General features: G+C 39.9%; 1 protein-coding gene and 1 long non-coding RNA gene across 6 annotated transcripts in view; one reads left to right on the top strand and one right to left on the bottom strand.

The window, feature by feature from the left end:
• The window catches only part of LOC126177135 (glycerol-3-phosphate acyltransferase 1, mitochondrial), a 406,498-nt gene that overhangs the window by 287,224 nt on the left and 99,715 nt on the right, over positions 1–19,559 (top strand). For all 5 annotated transcript variants that reach the window (XM_049924403.1, XM_049924404.1, XM_049924402.1 and 2 more), the window contains one exon: positions 4,250–4,422. In XM_049924403.1, coding sequence (XP_049780360.1) covers positions 4,250–4,422 — 173 coding nt within the window. The remainder of the gene's footprint in view (positions 1–4,249; positions 4,423–19,559) is intronic.
• The window catches only part of LOC126177137 (uncharacterized), a 92,695-nt gene that overhangs the window by 43,102 nt on the left and 30,034 nt on the right, over positions 1–19,559 (bottom strand). The gene's annotated exons all lie outside the window — the stretch shown is intronic.

Here is a 19,559-nt window from a genome sequence, read left to right as displayed (position 1 = left end):
CATAGCAGTGGCTACCTGGTGAAGCTTAACTGCTAAGCTTACCACTCGAACCAAACTACTGTAACTGTATCGTCATTCATTCGACCTAAATTGTGTATCCTATTACAATGGACCAACTTTGTTTCGATTTGGAGGTGCGGTCTAAAACTTTTCTCTCCTCTTGAATTTCGAGTCTCAAATTTCAGGTGCGGCTTAGATTCGGGATTTTTTTTTTCCCCTTTATTTTGAGTCTCATTTTGCAGGTGCGGCTTAGATTCAAGTGCGGCTTAGATTCGAGTAAATACGGTACATCTTGCCCATAATCTTATATATCGTGACCACAGTTTTCAGCTGGATAAAAATTGGAATCCTATAATTAAAATTATCCAGTCACAGCAGAATCGACAGTTTCGTTCAGTACTCAGTGACTAGGTCATCTCTCACTTCTACCAGCGAGGGCAGCACACTCAACTCGGCTACCCCGCGCATACCATCACCCAATGCTTGCGTCGAAAGATGCCAGCATATTTTGTATGCATGAGATTCAGCATAAATGCCATGGGTACGCCTGGGCTCTTGAGTAGTTGTCTACTCACCTGAAGGTGGCCATACATCTCTGGGCAGAAATATCATGGCAGAACGTCAATTGGATTCGGTTGCAGACCCAAAAATTATTAGAAGACTATTAATAATATCCTTTGACATTTTCTAGATGTTGCAGTTATCTGTTATCTAGTCCTATCTGAATACAAATGGTACAAATGTCATGTCAAAACTTAATAATATTTCAAAGTTTTGGATGGCAACTTGTTTTAATTGTTGTTGAGAAATGTAGCATCGTGGGCTTCACAAAACACAGGAAAAGAGATGATTGTATAGACTCAGTTGTAGGTAAGTCAGGTGACAGACTTTGGTTCATTAGCATTCTACTGGGAAAGTTTATTGAGGGCATTTTCTCAGACAGATTAAAATATTGCATTGTTGGTCTTTCTGTAAGAAGCAAAGGTTTGTCTCCCACCTGTTCAGTGACATATTTAGCCAATTTTCATTTGAATATCAAATTGCCCCACTACTTGTACATCCATTTGTACATTTTTTTAAAAATGTTAAAATGATAACAGTATCACCATTTACAATCTGCAGTTTTTCTGAAGGCATTCGATTGTAACAATTACAACATTCTCTGAGTTAGGATAGGCATCTTAGATTGCACTGTTTTTCAGCTATATTATCTTGTGTTCTGTATTACATTAACACTTCACAAACTAAATCATTTACTGTCAGTGCCTTTCAGCAGTGAGAGAATAACCAGTTAATCAAAACCCAGTAATAAAGGTAACTCCCTTAGAATTTATGTAACAACACCCCACCTCTGAGAGAGAGAGAGAGAGAGAGAGAGAGAGAGAGAGAGAGAGAGAGAGAGAACAGTTACCAGTTTAATTCTAACACTTTATTAGGCTAGTTAGCACTGTTTGTGATTTTTAGAGCATATAATTAGTACCATATTTTGACTTGTTGAACAGCATTGTTGTAAAACAATGTGGTTAAGAAGAGATAATCTGTTAATGAAAGTAAGGGGCGTGCATAACTGTGATATTTCAGGAAATAAGTTCCTACAAATCAAGAAGATGGAGGATGGCAAAATATGCTGGAACAGCCCCATGCTGGGTAACACTCCATGGACATTTTTTATACTATGTCATAGCAGTGCACAAAATAAGAAAAAGTAGTTTGGGGCAATGTATGACATTACAGAAGGGCTTTAAGCAGTCAATAGACTTTGGATGCTGCTTAAACATTAACAAGTATTTGGAACTTCATGAAAAACAATAAAGGTACAGGGTTTTGCAAAATTGGTGCTAAATCTGTTTCTAACCATCTAAAATACTGTATTTTTTAGGTTTATTATGCTTTGTGAATAACTTATCAAGTGTTGTTTTTTCAGCCAAATTTCCTATGCAGTAGTCCTGATAAAATTCAGAAAAAGATTGAGTCATCTGATCACTTCAGGGCTCTTTAATTTAATGGCATTATTTGAACATTATATAAAGTACACTGCAACAAATTGTCCAGTTTCTGGTTATTGTTCTGTTTGCAAATACTGAGAATGAACTTAAAGAATGACACACAACGTAAGTTGCTGTGATGGATAGCTATGTGTTACATTTTTGTGGTTTTCATGAAAGTATCACAAAGATTACCTCCACACAAGCTAATGTGTTTAATTGTGATAAGGTTATTCTTTGTTATTATGACAAACAAAAACAAAAGTATAATGATTCTTTCTAAACATTTCTAACAAAAAAGGAGTGATTTGTAAGATCAAAATGAAACAAAATATTTAAATGCATAATACTTAGTTACTATATTACATGTGACACCTTTACAAGATGATCAGTGGCTGTATCACAGGAAAATCATGGTAACTGATAAGAGCAGTAATCCTTTCATGATGATAACTCATGTGCTGGCAAGACCACTTGTGATGCTTAGGTCTTTTCAAACAGCTGTGATACTTAAGTCCTCGCAAACAGCTGTGGATGCTTTATGATTATGTATTACAAGCTGATAAGACTGTTAAACAGAGTTGTGTAAACTGCACCTCTTGCATGTTACCAAAGCTATATGTCTAGTGGATCAAGATCAAGAGCAGAGGCAGACCAGTGCACAAGATTTGTTCAAAATCTACTTTCTTCTATACCATATTGGTTACTGAACAGCCGCGGACAGTGTTTTCCAGCAGTACTTGTTGTGTGTCTGTCAAGGTGGTAAAGTACTCTTGATTCTATCAGTCATTGGAAAGCATGTATAGGACAATGAAGTGGCCATGAATAATGTTGCATCACACAGTGATTCTAAATCACTGTTTACAATTGGCAACTAATGTATTAAGGGGGTTAATATCTGCCTAGATGTGATAATTATGGAAGTTCATTATGATATCTCATTCAAATGTGGCAGTATTGGTTAACAGAACTGAAAATACAAACACTGTTGTGGTAATGGTCACATGAAGGAACCATTATCAGAATTCTGAGAGTGGGTGGAGAATTCAGACCTTTAACGCTTTGCAGGTGCTATTAGTACAAGGCATAATCATGTAGAAAACATAACAAAGATGCATTTAGCAACATACTTTTCATGTTCTTATACTTGGGTCACTATGCAAACGCTGTAGACATACCTCTCTATGGTAGTTGCTCACACACAAAAGCGTACATGATCAATTACTGGTATTGTTGTACCATTCGCCAATTGCTGCCCTTTTGAGAGAGTGTTATCCCCTGTATATACAGTACTTGTTATTCTTTCATTGTGTTGTGTATTGAAAGATAGTTATTCCACAATACAGTTGTCCCCACAACAAAAGTATTACCATAGTACATTGCTGTAATACCACATTGTACAACATTTTGTAAATCCTTGTATGTAAATGCCAATACCTTCTTCTTTTCCTGTTTATATTTCCACTTCTGTGACGTGTGAAAGCTTTATTGTGAGAGGTTGTGTCTGGAACATTAAACAAATTTAGGAATTCTATAGGCAAATTCATTATTTTACCTTGGTTTATCAGTCAATTTAAATATTTTTTGTCCCTTGCTATTATATTCTGTATTCACTGATTTGTTTATTCAACTGAGTCTTTTTTGTTGCTAAATTTGTTCATGCACACAACCATTCTTCGTTTATGTAGTTTCTCTCTATAAGCAAGATACACTTTTTGAGGAGTTTTTCCTCTGTTTTCATTATATTGTACAAATAATTGGTTCAGAGTGTGGATGTTATGTCATATGTGCCATTTCCACGTTGTATTTTAGAACATTCGAGAATATTGTAGATCATAAAAAAATGAGAATATTCATAAAAGCTTAAAAATATTATTGAACAATCTTGAATTTTTTACCCGTGAAAAATATATTGATGGGAAAGAGGCAGAAGGTGTTCTGTTGACCACCACTATGTCGTAGTGACCACTCCAACAGTTGTATCTCCACAACCACAGAGTTACCTCTGCACAACCACCATAGTGCACAATAGGGGAACCAGTGATTGGTAGTGTACGGTTTTTGGAGTATCATCAATTTCACCCACAAACAATGTAATTTTTATGTATATTAATATTGACTGACATTCTGATCACTATCACAAATAAATAGCAATTAAGGGGTGTTGTAAAATGTTTGGTTGGCATTTTTAATACAATCTTTCAAATTCCATGTACACCCAGGAATACAGTTTTGTAGTACTCTACGAATACGTTTGCCAACAGGTATTACGCGACGAAAGATTACAACAAGCATGTGGAATGGCAGCAGATCAAGACATGAGAGAAATGAGCCAGAAGAGTGAAGACATATATCAGAAGCTTGTAAAGAAACATGAAAAAAGGGCTGCTCAAATTTTATGCAACATGTGTTCAACATTATCAGATTTTCTACTAAGGTAAGGGAATGTGCTTGTTTGGTATGCTCTCTTTCGGAAATATGAGCATTTTTATAACAATCACAAATGAGCAGAAAAAAGCGTTGAAACTGAAATTTCTTTTCTGTGTGAATGATATTTAAAATTAATTTTTTTTCACTATGTTTTTAACCAGTGAGATGAGATGTGTTGCTGCCTTCAAAGTATGTCTTTTTTGCGGCCATTTTTATGTCTTAGATTTGAATTTTTGTAGTTATTATGATGCCAAACTTTCTGTGAATTTATGGTATTTCTTTGTTTTTTATTCCTGTTGTTTTTCAGATCTGTCTTACAAGCATGAAGTTACTATGTTTAATTCAAAACCATAGATCTATGACATGCAGACTACAAAAACATCACCTGAAGTATAATTTCAGTCTTCTCCTCATATCATTATCAAAGTTTTGAATACTGGTACTTCTCTTCCAAAATGAAAACATAACTGTTTGAGCTATTGTAAGAAGAGAATGGAATGGAAATTTTGTGGAAAGTATTGGCAAAATGTAAATAATTTGAGGGTAGAGGTAATAACACACAAAATAGTAGTGGTGTTTAGTCGTCGTCAGGCATACAAACAAAACCACTTACATTGTGCCAGCTGGACACACAATGCGGGGTTGCAGTTCGGCAGGTGGTCTGGGGATGGTGGCTGTGAAGGTTGGGTTGGGTAGAGGTAGAAACAGGCAGGAAGCAGGATGAGGGTTTGGGGATGGGTAGCTAGTGGCTTTGAGGGATGTAGCAGGTGTGCAAGATAGGAATACGGGAGAGAGGGGTGGCAGGTGCACAGACCAGGCAAGTGACACATTGGTACTGGAGCTGGTGAGATCCAGCACACAATGAAGATGATGTAGAGGCATGAATTGGAAGGGAGCAGGAGGCTGGAATGAGGGGAAACTGTTACAGGATGTGGGTGCAGGGGGATAGCTAAGGTCGATGCCAGGGGGACTCTGGGAGTGAAGAATATGTTGCAAGGCTGTAGTTCGGAAAAGGAAGTGTTGGAGAGAATGCCCCTGTTGTGAAGCAGCCATTGAACTTGAGCATGTGACACTCAGCAGCTTTATGTGCCACTGTATGCTCAACATTGTGCTTGGCTTCATTTTGGCCATTCACTCTGATGGACAATGGAATGGTGGTCATGTCCCTGTACAAGCACAACTGGTATATGGCTTGGCTGCTTTTACAGGTAGACCTGCTTCTTATGGGACAGAATAAGTCTGAGACAGGACAGGAATAAGGTGTGCTCTGTGAGTAATGTGGGCAGTTCTTTCACCTGGGTTTTCCATAGGGGGAAGACCACTGTGGCAAGCGGCAAGCTGCGAGGGGTGGGGAGTGGGGGGGTGACATAAAAAATGACAAGGATGTTGTGTTGGTTGGGTGAGTGATGGAATACCACTTTAGGAGAGGTTGGAAGGATCTTAGGCAGGATGTCCCTCATTTCTGGGCAAACAATCAAAGCCTTGGCAAGGGATATAGTTCAGTTGTTCCAGTCTGCAGTGATATTGGGTGGCAAGGGGGAGCTCCTTTGCAGTTGATTCTTGGGAATGGTGGGAGGACAAGGGGTGTGTAAGGATATGGCACAAGAAATCTGTTATCAGGCTGGGTTTGGAGGGAGTGGGGGTGGGTAATACCTGACAGTGAAGACCTTAGTGAGACCTTCAGCATACTGAGCTCCAAGGGAATTCTCATCACTGCGGATGCAAGTCAATTTTATTATACATTATAATTACATTCTGCAGTATCAGTGAACGTACCAAATTTTGTGTAAATTGTGAGTCATTTAGTGTGTAAAATATGGGGTTAGCTTTTTGCTTACTCAATTGCTTGGTTTAAAAAAGCAGTTTCTTCATATTTTTACCATAACTGTCTATTAGCACCTTTCTGAAACATATTTTGATGCAAAATTTATACACTTAAAAATTTAGCACTGAAACACACAATACACTAAAGTCATTTTCATTTAGTCCATCTACATCAAAAATAGCCCCTGGATCATCTACATAGGAAGAATCTGATAGTGCCATTGTCAGTTCAGTTTCTGTGATGGCTTCCCTTAGATGCACATCCTTTATGACAGAAGAGTTCTTGCTAGGCATTTGACATTCATTTGAAGTGCCACACTGTTTTGCAAAGAAATGTTTTAATTGGCAGTTGATTATACAACTCTTCATAACATTTAAAAGAATGTTCTACTTCTTTCCTCACCATCAGAGTCCTTACTTACCCCCATGAACCATAGACCTTGCTGTTGGTGGGGAGGCTTGCGTGCCTCAGCGATACAGATAGCCGTACCGTAGGTGCAACCACAACGGAGGGGTATTTGTTGAGAGGCCAGACAAACGTATGGTTCCTGAAGAAGGGCAGCAGCCTTTTCAGTAGTTGCAGGGGCAACAGTCTGGATGTTTGACTGATCTGGCCTTGCAACACTAACCAAAACGGCCTTGCTGTGCTGGTACTGCGAACGGCTGAAAGCAATGGGAAACTACGGCTGTAATTTTTCCCGGGGGCATGCAGCTTTACTGTATGGATAAATGATGATGGCATCCTCTTGGGTAAAATATTTCGGAGGTAAAATAGTCCCCCATTCGGATCTCTGGGCGGGGACTACTTGAGAGGACGTCGTTATCAGGAGAAAGAAAACTGGCATTCTACGGATCGGAGTGTGGAATGTCAGATCCCTTAATCGGGCAGGTAGGTTAGAAAATTTAAAAAGGGAAATGGATAGATTAAAGTTAGATATAGTGGGAATTAGTGAAGTTCGGTGGCAGGAGGAACAAGACTTTTGGTCAGGTGAATACAGGGTTGTAAATACCAATCAAATAGGGGTAATGCCGGAGTAGGTTTAATAATGAATAGGAAAATAGGAATGCGGGTAAGCTACTATAAACAACAAAGTGAACACATCATTGTGGCCAAGATACATACGAAGCCCACACCTACCACAGTAGTACAAGTTTATATGCCAACTAGCTCTGCAGATGACGAAGAAATTGAAGAAATGTATGATGAGATAAAAGAAATTGTTCAGATAGTGAAGGGAGATGAAAATTTAATAGTCATGGGTGACTGGAATTTGGTAGTAGGAAAAGGAAGAGAAGGAAACGTAGTAGGTGAATAAGGATTGGGGGTAAGAAATGAAAGAGGAAGTCGCCTGGTGGAATTTTGCACAGAGCACAACATAATCATAGCTAACACTTGGTTCAAGAATCATAAAAGAAGGTTGTATACGTGGAAGAAGCCTGGAGATACTGACAGGTTTCAGATAGATTATATAATGGTAAGACAGAGATTAAGGAACAAGGTTTTAAATTGTAAGACATTTCCAGGGGCAGATGTGGACTCTGACCACAATTTATTGGTTATGAACTGTAGATTAAAACTGAAGAAACTGCAAAAAAGTGGGAATTTAAGGAAATGGGACCTGGATAAACTGACTAAACCAGAGGTTGTACAGAGTTTCTGGGAGAGCGTAAGGGAACAATTGACAAGAATGGGGAAAAGAAATACAGTAGAAGAAGAATGGGTAGCTTTGAGGGATGAAGTAGTGAAGGCAGCAGAGGATCAAGTAGGTAAAAAGACGAGGGCTAGTAGAAATCCTTGGATAACAGAAGAGATACTGAATTTAATTGAGGAAAGGAGAAAATATAAAAATGCAGTAAATGAAGCAGGCAGAAAGGAATACAAACGTCTCAAAAATGAGTTCGACAGGAAGTGCAAAATGACTAAGCAGGCATGGCTAGAGGACAAATGTAAGGATGTAGAGGCTTATCTCACTAGGGGTAAGATAAAGACTGCCTACAGGAAAATTAAAGAGACCTTTGGAGGAAAGAGAACCACTTGTATGAATATCAAGAGCTCAGATGGAAACCCAGTTCTAAGCAAAGAAGGGAAAGCTGAAAGGTGGAAGGAGTATATAGAGGGTCTATACAAGAGCGATGTACTTGAGGGCAATGTTATAGAAATGGAAGAGGATGTAGATGAAGATGAAATGGGAGATATACTGCGTGAAGAGTTTGATAGAGCATTGAAAGACCTGAGTCGAAACAAGGCCCCGGGAGTAGACAACATTCCATTAGAAGTACTGACAGCCTTGGGAGAGCCAGTCCTGACAAAACTCTACCATCTGGTGAGCAAGATGTATGAGACAGGCGAAATTCCCTCAGACTTCAAGAAGAATATAATAATTCCAATCCCAAAGAAAGCAGGTGTTGACAGATGTGAAAATTACCGAACTATCAGTTTAATAAGTCACAGCTGCAAAATACTAACGCAAATTCTTTACAGCCGAATGGAAAAACTGGTCAAAGCCGACCTCGGGGAAGATCAATTTGGATTCCATAGAAATATGGCAACACGTGATGCAATACTGACCCTACGACTTATTTTAGAAGCTAGATTAAGGAAAGGCAAACCTACGTTTCTAGCATTTGTAGTCTTAGAGAAAGCTTTTGACAATGTTGACTGGAATATGCTTTTTCAAATTCTGAAGGTGGCAGGGGTAAAATACAGGTAGCGAAAGGCTATTTACAATTTGTACAGAAACCAGATGGCAGTTACAAGAGTCGAGGGGTATGAAAGGGAAGCAGTGGTTGGGAAGGTAGTGAGACAGGGTTGTAGCCTCTCCCCGATGTTATTCAATCTATATATTGAGCAAGCAGTGAAGGAAACAAAAGAAAAGTTCGGAGTAGGTATTAAAATCCATGGAGAAGAAATAAAAACTTTGAGGTTCGCCGATGACATTGTAATTCTGTCAGAGACAGCAAAGGACTTGGAAGAGCAGTTGAACGGAATGAACAGTGTCTTGAAAGGAGGGTATAAGATGAACGTTAACAAAAGCAAAACAACGATAATGGAATGTAGTCTAATTAAGTCGGGTGATGCCGAGGGAATTAGATTTAAGTGTGTGGAAGTCGTTTCTGAAAGTATTTGTATGGAGTGTAGCCATGTATGGAAGTGAAACATGGACAGTAAATAGTTTGTACAAGAGAATAGAAGCTTTTGAAATGTGATGCTACAGAAGAATGCTGAAGATTAGATGGTTAGATCACATAACTAATGAGGAGATACTGAATAGGGTTGGGGAGAAGAAGAGTTTGTGGCACAACTTGACTAGACGAAGGGATCGGTCGGTAGGACATGTTCTGGGGCATCAAGGGATCACCAATTTAGTATTGGAGGGCAGCGTGGAGGGTAAAAATCGTAGGGGGAGAGCGAGAGATGAATACACTAAGCAGATTCAGAAGGATGTAGGCTGCAGTACGTCCTGGGAGATGAAGAAGCTTGCACAGGATAGAGTAGCATGGAGAGCTGCATCAAACCAGTCTCAGGACGGAAGACCACAACAACAACTTTTTCAGGACCATGTTTCTCAAAAACTATCATTGCAGTATCAGTCATTCTGAAGGTCTCAGCCTTTTTCACCATTGCTAGCTTACTAACAGGCTTGAACTTTCTTCCTTGATATCTGCTTCTTCTTTATTGCTGTTCTCACTAAAAAGTACTGAATGTCAGCAATAGGTTCACCTTTCTCATAGTGATCCAAAACTTCTAACTTTGTTTCTAATGAATATGACTTTAGTATACACTTCTTTCTCTTGGCAGGAACTCTTGCTTTCCTTTTCTCAGACATTTTAAATACAGACTATGTCAAATGCGACCTCACAACTATGTTGTTGTGAACTGATGATTCAGATCTCAACAATCACAACAGAAGACGTGCGTTGAGATGTGCTGACATATTACTTCTTCCAGGTACTGTTAACAAATTGCAGCACTGGACTTAAAACTAAAATTGTGTACACACTAAAACACGGATAACAAATCCACATATAATGGGATCTACTTGTATGCCGTCCACTTCTAACTTTGTTTCTAATGAATATGACTTTAGTATACACTTCTTTCTCCAGACTGGTTAGTGGGTTTAATACAGAAGCATGGCTGGGGCCATCAGAGAGGAGGAGGTCAACATCCAGAAAGCTGGCACATTGGCTTGAGGAGGACCCGGTAAAGTGAATGGGAGAGAGGTGTTGAGCTTGTGTGGGTATGAGGATTGGGTGTTTGGCCCTGAGTCTAGATTATCAACGAACCTGAACTAGATGTATTTGGGGAGGGTAGGAAGGTTTCCTCTAGATGGCCCATAAACAGGTTTGCATAAAGGGTACCCTGTGGTTGCCCATGGCCATGCCACAGATTTTTTTGTATACCTTCCCCTCAATATAATTGGTAAAGTGTATGGGGAATGAAGTAGCAGGTTTGATATCAGAAGGACATTGGGAGAGACAGTGTTGGACAGTGGAAAGACCATACGCGTAAGAGGGATTTGTTCTAAAGGGAAATGGTGGTACCAACAGTGGCAAATGGATCTTGGTGGTAATGGTGTGGGGATGGTAGAATCATTAAGGATGGTGGTTAGCATATTCAATGTGAGAGAGTAGGCCTGAGCAATTTGATGGAGGTATCAGTTGAAAAGAGCATAAATTCTTTCAGTGGTAGCACTATAAGTGTCATTTGTGTGTCAATGACTTAATGCCTCTTATGATTCAGTGAGTTACTCCTAAATTATTTATTTTATATGTGCTCAAAAATGTATGGGGTAAAGCTGCTGCATTAGATGGATACTGCCACTTTGGCTACTGCCGTTTTATTGGCAGTATGTGATACCAATTTTTGAATACCAAATCCAGTATTATTACATCAGTGTGATATACTGTGTAGATGAACTATGTAATGTTTAGTGGATCATTACTTGATTTATTTATGTAGGCAAGAACAAATTCAAGTCATATGACAACAAAAAAATGAGCAAATGAAGGGAAACCAGACGTTTTCATTCAATAAAATTAGGGACAGTTAAGAAGTGAATCATTTCAGTTAAACGTCTAGTTTCACTACTCTTAATGGAACTGTTAATAGACTGAAGTGACGACATACATTTAATAGATGTTATGAAGGGCCTAAACAAACTACTAATGCTTTGTTCATGAATCAGAAGCAGAGATGAAAGTAATATATAGAGGTGGAAGCATTTTTAAAATCTCATCTTGTGATGTGATTTATAAAATTCAGTATGACACTTATTTGGCATCAGATGACTGTAAATTTGAATGACTGTAAATTTGAATGACTGTAAATTTGAATGACGGTAAATTTGACCGTTGTCAATGCAATTGATATTGCATGCTTGCTGCTCCCAGATGTACTCTTATAGTAATAAGGTAAATATCTAAACAGGCACACTTGTTCCACTATCCTCTGCATAATGTTTCTGTGGGAATGAGGTTTCATATAAATGTTCCCTTAAAAACAATCTTACTTGGATAAAAAAAAATTGTCAAAGTAACACAGTCTAGATTACAATATTATTTATTTTTGATACCGTGTTTCAGTCATTATAGACATTCTTCATATTATGGCTATTTTTAATCATCATAACAATAAAAGAGAAAAGAAGGGATCTTTGTTACAACAGATCTGCTGCCCACACTGGTTACTACACACATTACATACAAAGCCATGAAGTTTGTGTGGTGCAAGGTTTGGGTGGCTTGGGCTTTTGGCTGGGGGTTGTGCAAGCATGGTCTTCCATTACAGTAGCATTTATTTAACAACATTTATAATAGTGGACAAACATAATGCCATCAATGGAGATTATTGTCAGATACCTGAAATCAGCACTATTCACATGGAAATATTTCTTATGTTGCACAATAATAAATAGCACATAAGAAAATCACCCCAAGCAAGTGTAATGTGTACAACTCGAGTCTGATTCAGCCACTGTGGCACACAAGCAGACACCAACCATGAACAACAGATTAGGAATCTCCATCTTCAATGTTTCAGCATGTAGTACATTATAATTGGACAGCCATAACAACATAATATAATAAATAAATAAAATCACAACAGGAGCTACCTTTGCTACCAAGAGCCTCCACCAGCTATTCCCTAATTCTACAGATGACAGGACTACAATAGGCCACCCAGTCTACAGGCAACAGACATCAATATAAAATTCATAGTAATTATAACTGTTGAACATGACTTCAGCATGATTACAAAACACAATACAGAACACACACACTTTCTTCCTAACAGCCACACCGTACAATATTAAACTTGTAACAAATGCATCCAATGTATTGTATTCAGACACACACTAACTGCACAGTGCTCAATATCACCACACACTAACATCATCCTGACAATTTGTCAGCTTCCCACAAATCACTGAGGACAACCAAAGCACCTTATAATGCACTGTACATTATAGCAATAACAAATCTCCACTGTTCCCCATCTCTGGCTGTCATCTCTGCCCCCTGGTAAAGGATACCATCTACACTCTGGGTAGGCAATTTCCATGATGGCTCAGCTGCACCCCCTATTGACTGCTATGACTGTACAGGCTACTCATCTCTTCAGCACACCATTGTTTGCAGATTAGAACTTCCATCTCAGTTGTGTCACACTGCACCCAAAATAAATCTCTGCAGCACCACATATCGGTCCTGGTGCCACCCCATGACTTATCTCCTGCTAGCTATCGTGACTTCAAGCAGTGGCTGAAGTTCTCATAGCCACGTCTCCCACTCTTACTGACGCAATGCCCAGCTCGCTAGTATGGAAACCTGAGCCATTGCACTGATCTTTCACTCAGCACAGCTGACTCATCACTTGTGTGTCATGCCACCCCACCTAAGCTTGAAGCCATGCCACTGTGGCTCAAACCCTCTTTCCAAACTAAGAGTGCCAGAGGAGCTCTGACGCAGCTAGATGAACGGGAAGGCAGGCAACCATGCTGCAAAATTAATTCCACAGCACATTTGACAGTGTATAATCAGAATGCCACCAATTTACAAAACAGACAAATATTTCTTAATTTTCTTCTCAAAAGCTCTGCCTAGTCGTATGACCAACTGTATCCTCACCCACAATTACTTCTCCTTTGAAGGCATTACCCACAAAGAAATCTGAGGTACAGCTATGGGCATCTGCATGGCACCATCCTGTGTCAGCCTATTCATGGACCATCTGGAGGAGTCCTTCCCAAACCCTTCACCTGGTTCAGATTCATTGACAACATCGTCATGATCTGAATCGAGGGTGAGGATACCGTATCACATTCCTCCAGAACCTTAACACCTTCTCCCCCATTTGCTTAACCTGGTCCTACTCAGCCTAGCAAGTCACCTTCCTCGATGTTGACCTCCACCTCAAAGATTGCTACATCAGCACCTCTGTCCATATCAGACCTACCAACTACCAGCAATACTTCCACTTCGACAGCTGTCACCCATTCCATATCAAGAAGTACCTTCCATACAGCCTAGCCACCTGTGGCTGTTGCATCCGTAGTGACAAGCAGTCCCTCTCAAAATATACCGAGAGACTCACTGAGGCCTTCACAGACTGTAATTACCCTCCCAGTTGTGTACAAAAACAGATCTCCTGTGCTGTATCTATCCAGTCACCATCATCTTCCAAAGTCCCACCGTGCAGCCACAGAGGAGCATTCCCCTCATGACTTAGTACCACCCAGGACTGGAGCAACCCAAATTACATTCTGCACCAGGGTTTCGACTACCTCTTGTCATGCCCTGAAATGAGAAATGTTCTACCCGCTATCCTATCCACCCCTCTCACAGTGGTATTCCACCGCTCACCGAACCTACACAATATCCTTATCCATCCCTAAACAACCCCCGCTCCCAACCCCTTGCCTCAGGGCTCATATCCCTCTAATAGACCTAGATGCAAGGCCTGTCCCTTTCACCCTCCCACAGTTACCTACTCTAGTCTGGTCACAGGTATCACCTTTCCCATCAAGGTCATGAGATCTGCAAGCTAAGCTGCAACTACTGTGCTGCATTCTACATGGGCATGACAGCCAGTAAGCTGTCTGTCCGCATGAATGGCCACCTACAAATTGTGGCCAAGAAACAGCTGGACCACCCTATTGCTCAGCACACCACCCAACATGATGTTCTTCATTTCAAGGATTTCTACACAGCCTGTGCCACTTGGATCCTTCCCACCAAAACTTCTGAATTGCACAGAGAGGAACTCCCTGCAGTATCCTACATTCCCATAACCCTCCTGGCCCCAACCTACGTTAGTCATTGTCCTTACCCATCCAGCCTCTTCCCTGTTCCCATTCCAGCCTCTTCCCTGTTCCCATTCCAGCATCACAGAGCCCTCTATGCCACCAACGCACTTTCAGTCATTTAACTTTTCTCCTTTTCTGCAATGCTCCCCCTGGCCACCCTCTGTTTAACCTCCTGACTGCACCTAGCTACCATACCTTCTCTATACCTCATCTCTGCACACTCCCACTAATAGCACTTTAACGTACCCCACCCATACCCACAATCACTTCCCCTCACCACCCCAGCCTGCTCCTTACCCCCACCACCTGGTTGCCTCTCCCATCAAGCAGTCTAGCTTCAGTGGCCAGAGACTGTGGTCATGTATGTGTGAGTTGCATTGGTGTGTGTGTGTGTTTTGTCTATTTCAATGAACTTCTTGTTGGCTGAAAGCTCGCGTTCTGACAGTCTTTTCATTGTGCCCATCTGTAACTCACCATCTCCACTATATCTTGAGTAACTACTATCCTTTTTGTAATAGTGTTACATTCCATCCTGGATTTTCCATTGTTTGAATTTCTGACTAAAAGAATACTTGTCTGGGAGTAAATGAACAGAACTACAGTCTGAGTGACTTCATAAGCAGCCAATTGTTAGAGACCTTTGTTTTGTTGGAACACATCCTTTAAAACACAACATGCTTGTGTTATTTACCTCTGCATCTAAACTCTGGAAACTACCATGAGGCGCATGGCAGAGGGTATATCCCACTGTACCAGTTATTAGCATTTCTTCCTGTTCCATTCACATGTGGAGTATGGGAAGAATGGTTGTTTGAATGCTCTATGTGTGCAGTAATTATTCTAATTGTGTCTTCATGATCTGTGTGTGAGCGATACTTACGGGGTTGTAGTATATCCCTAGAGTAATCATTTATAGCTGGCCCTTGAAACTTTGTTAATAGACTTTCTCGGGATAGTTAACATCTGTCTTCAAGGGTCTTTCAGTTCATTTCCTTCAATATCTCTGAGACTCTCTTCCATGGATTAAGCAAATCTGTGACCATTCATGCTGCCCTTCTCCATCTATGTTCAATATCCCACGTTAGTCTTATCTGGTACAAGTCCCACATGCTTGAGAAATATTCTAGAATTGGTCACACGAGTGATTTGTAAGGAATCTCCTGTATAGACTGATTGCAGCTCTCCAGTATTCTACCAGTCAACAGAAGTCTACCACCTGATTTACCCACGACTGAACCTATTTGATCGTTCCATTTCATATCCCTACAAAGTGTTACACCCAAGTATTTGTAGTAGTTGGCTGATTCCAACAGTGACTTATTAATATTTTAGTGATATAATATTATGTGTTTTTTGTTTTGTGAAGTGCACAATTTTACATTATTGAACATTTAGAGCATGTTGTGAATCTCTGCACCACGTTGATATTTTGTCAAGATGTGAACGAATATTTATGCAACTTCTTTCAGATGGTACTTAATTACAGGTAACTGCATCATCTGCAAGAAGACTGATTTTGCTATTAATATTGCCTGCTAAGTCATTAATATTCAACATCTGATGATGACTCTCTATTCAAGATAACATGCCATGCCCTACCTACCAAAAAGTCCTCAATCCAGTCACAAATTTCACTTTATACCCTGTATGATCATACTTTTGACAGTAAGCGTAGGTGTGGTATTGAGCCAAATGCTTTTCAGAAATCAAGAAATACTACCTCTACCTGGTAGCCTTGATCAAAAGTCAGTATGTCACATGAGAAAAGTGTGAGTTGGATTTCACTTGAGTGACATTTTCGAAATCCATACTGATTCGCATTGAAGAGGACATTCTGTTCAAGGTACCTTATTATGTTCAAGCACAGAATGTGTTCTAAGATTGGTGCCACTAACAGCCTTTACATATGACCAGAATTCTGTGGAAGATCACTTGACAATATTCTGTTATGGTAATCGTTGAAGGCATCTCGCTTTGCTCTCTTGACATCCAAACACATTTCGTTCAGCATCTCTCTATCTATAGCCCTACACTTAGTTTTACAGCTATTGTGCAGCAATCTCTGTTTCTTTAGAAGTTTCTTTACAGTGACTGTATACCACAGAGATTCCCTCTCATTGTGAACTGTTCTACTGGGTACACATCTATCCAGTGCATGGTCAACTATTCTTTTAAACTTGAGACAGAGTTTCTCTACATGCCCATGCCCTGTGTTGTAAGTTTCAAGTTCTTCATTGAGATATGTCACTACTGATTTTTTGTCTAGTTTACTGAACATACGTCTTCATGCTTGGTTTAGTAGACCTTTGTACTTTGGCAACCATTGTTGCCACAACTGTGTCATGGTCACTGATACCAATTTCAGTGTGGAAATCTTCAGAGAGGTCGGGTCCATTTGTTGCTGTTAGATCCAGTATAGTTTCATCTTTATGGGGTTCCTAACTATCTATTCCAGGTAATTCTCAGAGGAGACATTTGGTAAAGTTCACAGGATGTCTTATCACGCCCACCACTAACAAAACTGTATTTTCCAGTTGTTTGTTGGATGATTAAAGTCTATACCAGTGTTTAAGTATGATTGGGGATCTCACGTACAAGTGAACTGAGACTTTCCCTAAAGTTTTCGGTTACATCAGGAGATGAGTCAGATGGGTGATGGAAGGATCCACTTATCATTTTATGCCCACTGCTGATATTGAGTCTTGCCCAAATAGTATCGCATATAGCTTCAGTTTCTATCTTGGTGGATTTGAGTTTCTCGTCTATTGCGACAAATATACCATCTCCATTTTCCATTTGCCTATCCTTTCAATATACACTAAAATTTTCCCCAAAAATTTCACTGCTTTCAATTTCAGGTTTCAACTGGGTTTTTCAGTACTAAGTATTATGTGAGAATCACTGCTTTTCATGAGTGCTTCAAACTCTGGCTCTTAGTTAGCAGTTTACCATTAAGATTTTAATACCCTCACCTGTGGGAGGCATTTCCTTCTATCTTAAACTTATACTTCTGGGTTTCCGACAGCTACCATTATCTGGATTGGATGGAAAGTTGCTTAATCAAAAAGATCTTTGTGTGCACCCCATACACAGTCAGCTACCTGCACATCTGACCTAGTTAGAGGGATCCTACAGCTCTCAATCCTATAGTGGAAGTTCAGGAAGTCCCAGCCTAGCTTGTCACAGAACCCTCAAAGTGTCTGCTTCGGTCCTTCCACTCGATTCAGAAACAAACGGCCATAATCAGTTCCAATGCTGCTAATTGTGAGCTTTGTTGAAATTCCATGTGCAAGGCTGTTCTTCTCAGTATTCTCTGCCAGTTACTGGAATGATGCAAGAAAGACCTTGCGGAGCCTGGTTGACATATATTATTTGTTCCAACATGCACCACAGTCTGCAGTTAGTTGCACCCTATTCCTTCAATGGCTGCTGGAATAGCCTCTTCACCATGTTAAATGAGGCCCCCAAGCACACACGCTGAGTGCACACGGTATCCTTTCCTGTCTCTTGCTGCCATTTCCCTAAGGGGTACCATCATTCGCCATACTTTTGAACTGCCAACGATTAATAGACCCCTACCCTTTTGCATTTGCCTCCTCCTGACACCAGACAAAACAGGTTTCCCCAAAAAAAGGCCAAGTGAGTCCCCCTGATCCAGTTTCAGTGAAAGACTGCACTTCAAACTTGTTGGTTAGGGGGACTGGTACAACACCCTGAGTCCTTCCTGGTCCCCGTCCATCCTGTACAGGATGCCTAGATGTACCATTGACATGTCACTCACAGTCAAGTGGATGGGTAATGACAAATCTTGTAATTTCTGCAGAGGAGACAGGATCCATAGTAGAGGATAGTACTTGAGGTACTTCTGGTACAGATATTTACTATTAAAAACAGTCTTGAACACAATTTATTTATCTAGGTGACCGGTTTCGATCACTACTGTGGCCATCTTCAGACCATTGAGTAGTGATTCTCCAACAGAAAGATGTTCCTACTCAGTGGTCTGAAGATGATCACAGTAGTGGTAGAGACCGGTCACCTTGATAAATAAATCGTGATCAAGACTGTTTTGAATAGTAAATATTTGTAAGACATTGATCACTGTTACTCCCATAATGTATTCAAAAGTAACTTCTGGTACAGGTTTCGCAGGTACGTGACTCTCAGGAACTCTTCCAACATACTGATTCGCAGCAGCAGCCAATCATTAGACAGTAGTCACAGCAATTTCCCAATTTCCATTTGCTTACGAACATCAATCAACTCATCCCGTGTTTGAGAATAGCGTCACAGTGGGGCTGCATTTTTGCTGGTGCAGTGTATTACAAGGCAGTGAACAAATAACTTTAAATTAAGCCCGCTGATTATCTTTTACTCTGTGGAGCTAGGAAGTTATTAATTCCCTATAAGAACTGAAGCAGATAGATAAAATGAGATTTCTATTAAGGCAACACAAAAACCTGTGTTACTAGTTTCCTAAAATGTTTTGATGTTAATTATAGTTGTTAGCAAACTCAAAAACATAGTTAAAGTATGATAAATGCAGATAATATATAGGGCTATTCCTCTTTAAGGGAAAACTAGACATAAGACAATATGTTAGTTAGGAAATTTGCTACAGTAACTAAATCACAAGCGCTGATTTGCTGCGGGTTGCTCTAGATTTTCCTAAGGTCAGTGGTAGCTTCTGATAATTCTCAAAAATGCACATTTATTTGTGTTGCTATAGAATGAAATTCAGGGGTGATGTGTTCTTTGGCTGAACTGTGGACCACAAATGCTGATTTGCTGTGAAATAAATTACGTGTCCAAAACACTCGTATTGGTAACTTATGAAGATGTAGTTTTGTAAGCATCCAAAAATTCTCAAACTAACGTATTTCTTATGTAATTGTACAATGAAATTAGAGAATGATTGTTTCCAATATGGGTAGTCATTCTGTTGTAAAAATTTTGAAAGAGCACAGTTTAGTTTAAGCTTACAATGGACAATAATAGTACTAGTTTATTG

This window comes from Schistocerca cancellata, chromosome 3, assembly GCF_023864275.1.
Source record: "Schistocerca cancellata isolate TAMUIC-IGC-003103 chromosome 3, iqSchCanc2.1, whole genome shotgun sequence".
NCBI classification, from domain to species: domain Eukaryota; kingdom Metazoa; phylum Arthropoda; class Insecta; order Orthoptera; family Acrididae; genus Schistocerca; species Schistocerca cancellata.
The sequence above is the reverse complement of the archived record's forward strand: the minus strand, read 5'-3'. Positions and strand labels throughout refer to the sequence as shown.